Source organism: Gossypium hirsutum, chromosome A08 (genome assembly GCF_007990345.1).
Source record: "Gossypium hirsutum isolate 1008001.06 chromosome A08, Gossypium_hirsutum_v2.1, whole genome shotgun sequence".
NCBI classification, from domain to species: Eukaryota; Viridiplantae; Streptophyta; class Magnoliopsida; order Malvales; family Malvaceae; genus Gossypium; species Gossypium hirsutum.
The window spans coordinates 110,778,139-110,782,346 of NC_053431.1; the positions used below are offsets into that span (position 1 = coordinate 110,778,139).

The window sequence follows — 4,208 nt, forward strand, 5'->3', positions numbered from 1 at the left end:
AGGGTCAAATACTACAAGCTTCGTGACCGTCAGTCGTAACGCACCAGGTGAGCTCGTAAAAGCCTTTCCGAGTCATGTTTCGACTGCCTATGATCAATGCTTAGTTGAAATTTTCTCAATACGAGAAGTACTCCCTTGGTTGAAAGCATAACAATTTGATAGGATAATAATTGAATCGGATTGCCTTGATGTTGTTAATGTGTTTGATCTCTTCTTCTGTTAATAATTCTGAGTTTAGTATTATGATTAGTGGTTGCTTAATGTTGAAAGATTTGTTTCAATGTCTATTCTTTCTTTGGACAAAATGGGATAACAAGACAGATCACTTTCTTTTTAGAGTAACTTTGTTTTTATGCAAACTAGTTTTATTGGGATGTTGTTCCCTACGCAATTTCTTCCATTTTGACTTCTAATGCTTCTCTTAGCTTTATCGTTGAATTTTGGGGATTACATGAATGGATATATCAGGAAAGCATGTTGATTTGGGTTATCGTAATTCTCGAATTTTATTGATGATTTATAAATGAAAGTTTTACCTAAAAATATGATGATATATGACACAAATTTAAGAGTTGTTTTAATTACATTTGACAAAATTTAATACATAGCTATATAACATAAAACGAGATAAGAAAATTAATTAGAATATGATAAAAAAAATATAACATAAATTCACCAACACATAGAGATATATTTTAAATAACTTATAAATTTGAAAAAAAATTATTGTAAAAGATTGACAAAATTTATATAAATATATAATATTAGTTTTATTGCTTCATGTTTTTGGGTTGGTCAGGTAGGGTTTGAGTTAGGCTTAATCATGATATTAATACATTTTATATTTGTTCAAATTCGATCCGGCCTCAAATATGAGTTTAAAATTTTGTCCAATTTTGTTCATATTTATAAATGGCTAACCAAATTTCATTTTAAGTTTGCTCATATTATTTTTTAATGTTTTTTATAAATATATTATATTTGAAATTTAAAATTTAATAATATATATTTTTCTTTTATTACAATTTTATATATAGATAACTTAACGCTTTTTTAATGTTTACATATAGTATTATATATAACTATAGATATAAATTTTTTTTGTTATATATATAAATTGGGAAGAGATTCACTTACACCCATGTAAAATTTAAATGGTTTTAGATTATTCCATAATTTTTTATACTATTAATATTTTAACAATCCAACAATTATATTTTATGCTTTATTCATGTAGATCATGCATGCCAAGTTTGACATAAATTAAAAAATAATAATTATTTGGCTTATGTAAAAAAAACCTTTTAGCGTTAAATATCTAATATAGAAAATTATATAGATCGATACAGATATCGAATCAATTAAAAAATTTGTAAGCATTATAAGTACAAATATATTAAAAATTTAATGGTTGGATTGTTAAAATATTAATAGTATAAAAAGTTACGAAATAATAACATAATATATATATATATACAAAACTAGAAAATAGACCGGGTTGGGACCGGACCTTGAATGTTCAAGCTAGAGTTCGGCCTATATTTTATTCAGGCTTAATATTTTTACTTAAACTCTCCCAAATTCAAGCTTAATATTTTTACTCGGCCTAGTATTATGATTAGTGGTTGCTTAATATATGTAAAGATATATTCATAAAAATTTGAAATGGTTAAGTTAAAAATTTAAAATTCATTCTCTAAAAAAAAAAGTTTAAAATTCATGTGCCTTAAGTTCAAAACCTATCATGATACTATTATTTTACAACTTAAGTGTCTCGCTCGATATTTCTTAATGTCTCAAGTATTCACGAAACGTGAAAAGCGGATAAAAAATCATATCTTTTTAGAAGAATTTGAAGAATTTATTGAGAATCCTATAAAATTCATTCATTCTTTTCTTTTCTAATAGATTATTAAAATTTTATCTGAATTCCAACCTTACTAAAAGGTGTACTAAAAATCAGAAATTGTTGAGCTGATTATATCAACGTAGCTAGAAACGTAATCTAAATAAGATATTATTAAATTATTAAATAAAAAACAGGACATAAATTTACATATATTTCTCATGTTTCAATTTTTTTGGACTTTGTTTTCTTCTCTTTATATAATATTATCTATATTAAAATTGAATGACCCAATTACCCTTCACATCTTTATATATTTCTAAGCTTACTCGTCCACTAACAATTCAAGTTGAGAAATCTCATTTTTTGGGATAACTTTTATTATCGGTCTACAGATTATAGATAAGCTTACTGCACTCTTGGTCTGTTTTTCTTTAATATATATAGCTTACTGCATTTTTTATTTTTATTTTTATTTTTAAGTTAGCTTTGGCAAACATAATGTATTAAAATGTTGATGGCATATAAGCACAATCTAATTTAATTTAAGATAAAAAATTTAAATCATAAAAAAGTTAAAAAAAAAGGGACCATGATAGCAATATTCCAGCTTAAATATCACTCCAAATTGGAATATTTTACACACACAAATATAAATAAAGAAATTTATATCATTATTATTATGGATAAGAAATAAAGAAGGGGCAGGGTTATAGTTTATAAATAACGGGTCATATACTCCTCAACCGTTGTGTACTTGACTTCAGGGTAAAGCTTGGAGGCTTCTTCGGCTCCATCACCTATTTCAAAATTGGCAAGGCATCCCTCATAGCACACGTGATAGTAATGTGTTAATCCAACTTGCTCTGCATAATCTTGTTCTGCATATTAAATTTCATTACTATATATTCACTATTAATTATTAATTAATTGTTTAAACAATACCCATAATAATCACCTTTCATAATTGCTAGAAACTCTTGTTCTGAAATGAAAGACTTGAGCAGCTCTTTCCCGATGAGTTTCTCCCATATTTGGACCACTTCCCTTTGAGATAGTATGTTTTGGGGTGGCCTTATATACACTGTTTTGTTTAGGGTTCGAGGGTCGTCTATTGTTTTGATGCTATACGTTGCTATATCATCTTCATCAACATAAATTGCTGCATATATGCCCAATGTGTTAAAAGAATTGTTTATATGGTAAATTTCAGCCTTATAATTATAATATTCTCCAAACCAAGAAAGGAAGAAATCAGTTGTAAATGCATGGACTGGCTTACCCTTTTGATTGCCATCTCCAAGCAAACGAACTTGTTCCCTTGAAGGAAGGATAAAACCTGGTTGGCACAGCCCACCAAGGAAGTAACCAGCAAAGCAATTTGCAGAGATATATGTGAAAGGAATTCCGGCTTCTTCAATTGCACTTCTCACCACCATTTTGTCGTCAAATGTAACCCTTCCAGGTTCCATTGCATTCTCCATCCTTGCAGGATCAGTTCCAAATTCCGATGGCAGGAATCTCTGTCACATTCATTACATCAAATCCAAACGCCAGGAATCAATGTTCAGATTCATTACATCAAAATTAGCTAATAATAGTATAATACCTTAACATTCCCAGCCTCCTTGATGGCATCAACAAGCTTGAGTTGAAGCAGTATTTGGTGGCTACGGATATGAACACCGGATATTGCACAAATAACCACGTCTATTAATTTCACCACTTTCACGAGGCTTTGGTGGTCGTTCAACGAACCAGTCACAAGGTGAGCCCCTTGCTGCTTAAACGATAGCAGCATTTGCACCTTCTCAATATCCACACCTATCTCCTCCCTGTGCAGCACGTAAGTTTCGTGGCCTTGTGCTAAACTTGCCTTAACTAGCCTCTTCCCCAAGTAGCCGGTTCCCCCAACGATGAGCACTTTGCTTTTCATTGCCATGATTATGATCTTTCTTCTCTCCTTTTTCTCACTAATTATTGATCTCTTGCATGACTTCTCTGATATCTGCTTTACGGTTTTTAACAATAGTGAAACTCTTTTTTTTTTTTTTTTGTTTCTTTTAAATTTCCTTTAACTTTGGGTTCTCACATTTATGCTTTTGCTTCAATCCATTCATGTCTTCGTTTTATTAATATACTCTAAATATATGAGGCTGTAGTTTGGCGTAGCAGGTAAGAGGTAACCTTTTCATTTTCGAATAAAATAGTTAAATCGACTGTTTTCAGCTGGTAAGCCGACGAAGACTATACCAGACTGGAAACTTTTAAGAAGATACGGCTCGCTTTTCTTCTAAATTAAGTTATCTCTTTGTGAGGGACTGAAAAAGAAAAAGGAAAATTAGTATTTCTTATTTGCATT

General features: G+C 29.8%; 1 protein-coding gene across 1 annotated transcript; it reads right to left on the reverse strand.

The window, feature by feature from the left end:
• Window positions 1–2,439: 2,439 nt before the first annotated feature.
• On the reverse strand, window positions 2,440–3,967 carry LOC107929420 (bifunctional pinoresinol-lariciresinol reductase 2). Its single transcript, XM_016860836.2, has 4 exons — window positions 3,456–3,967; window positions 3,129–3,369; window positions 2,805–3,008; window positions 2,440–2,727 (listed from the first exon to the last, which is right to left on the reverse strand). Exons 1-4 carry the CDS (start codon window positions 3,786–3,788, stop codon window positions 2,564–2,566), a joined length of 942 nt encoding a protein of 313 aa, XP_016716325.1. The 5' UTR covers window positions 3,789–3,967; the 3' UTR covers window positions 2,440–2,563.
• Between the last annotated feature and the right edge of the window lie 241 nt (window positions 3,968–4,208).

Coding starts and splice junctions, on each gene's coding strand:
- LOC107929420 (XM_016860836.2), bottom strand. CDS start 3,788: ATGGCAATGAAAAGCAAAGTGCTCATCGTTGGGGGAACCGGCTACTTG. Junction 3,009..3,128: donor TGGAGATGGCAATCAAAAGG/GTAAGCCAGTCC, acceptor GCATATATGCAG/CAATTTATGTTGATGAAGAT. Junction 2,728..2,804: donor GTTTCTAGCAATTATGAAAG/GTGATTATTATG, acceptor TTTAATATGCAG/AACAAGATTATGCAGAGCAA.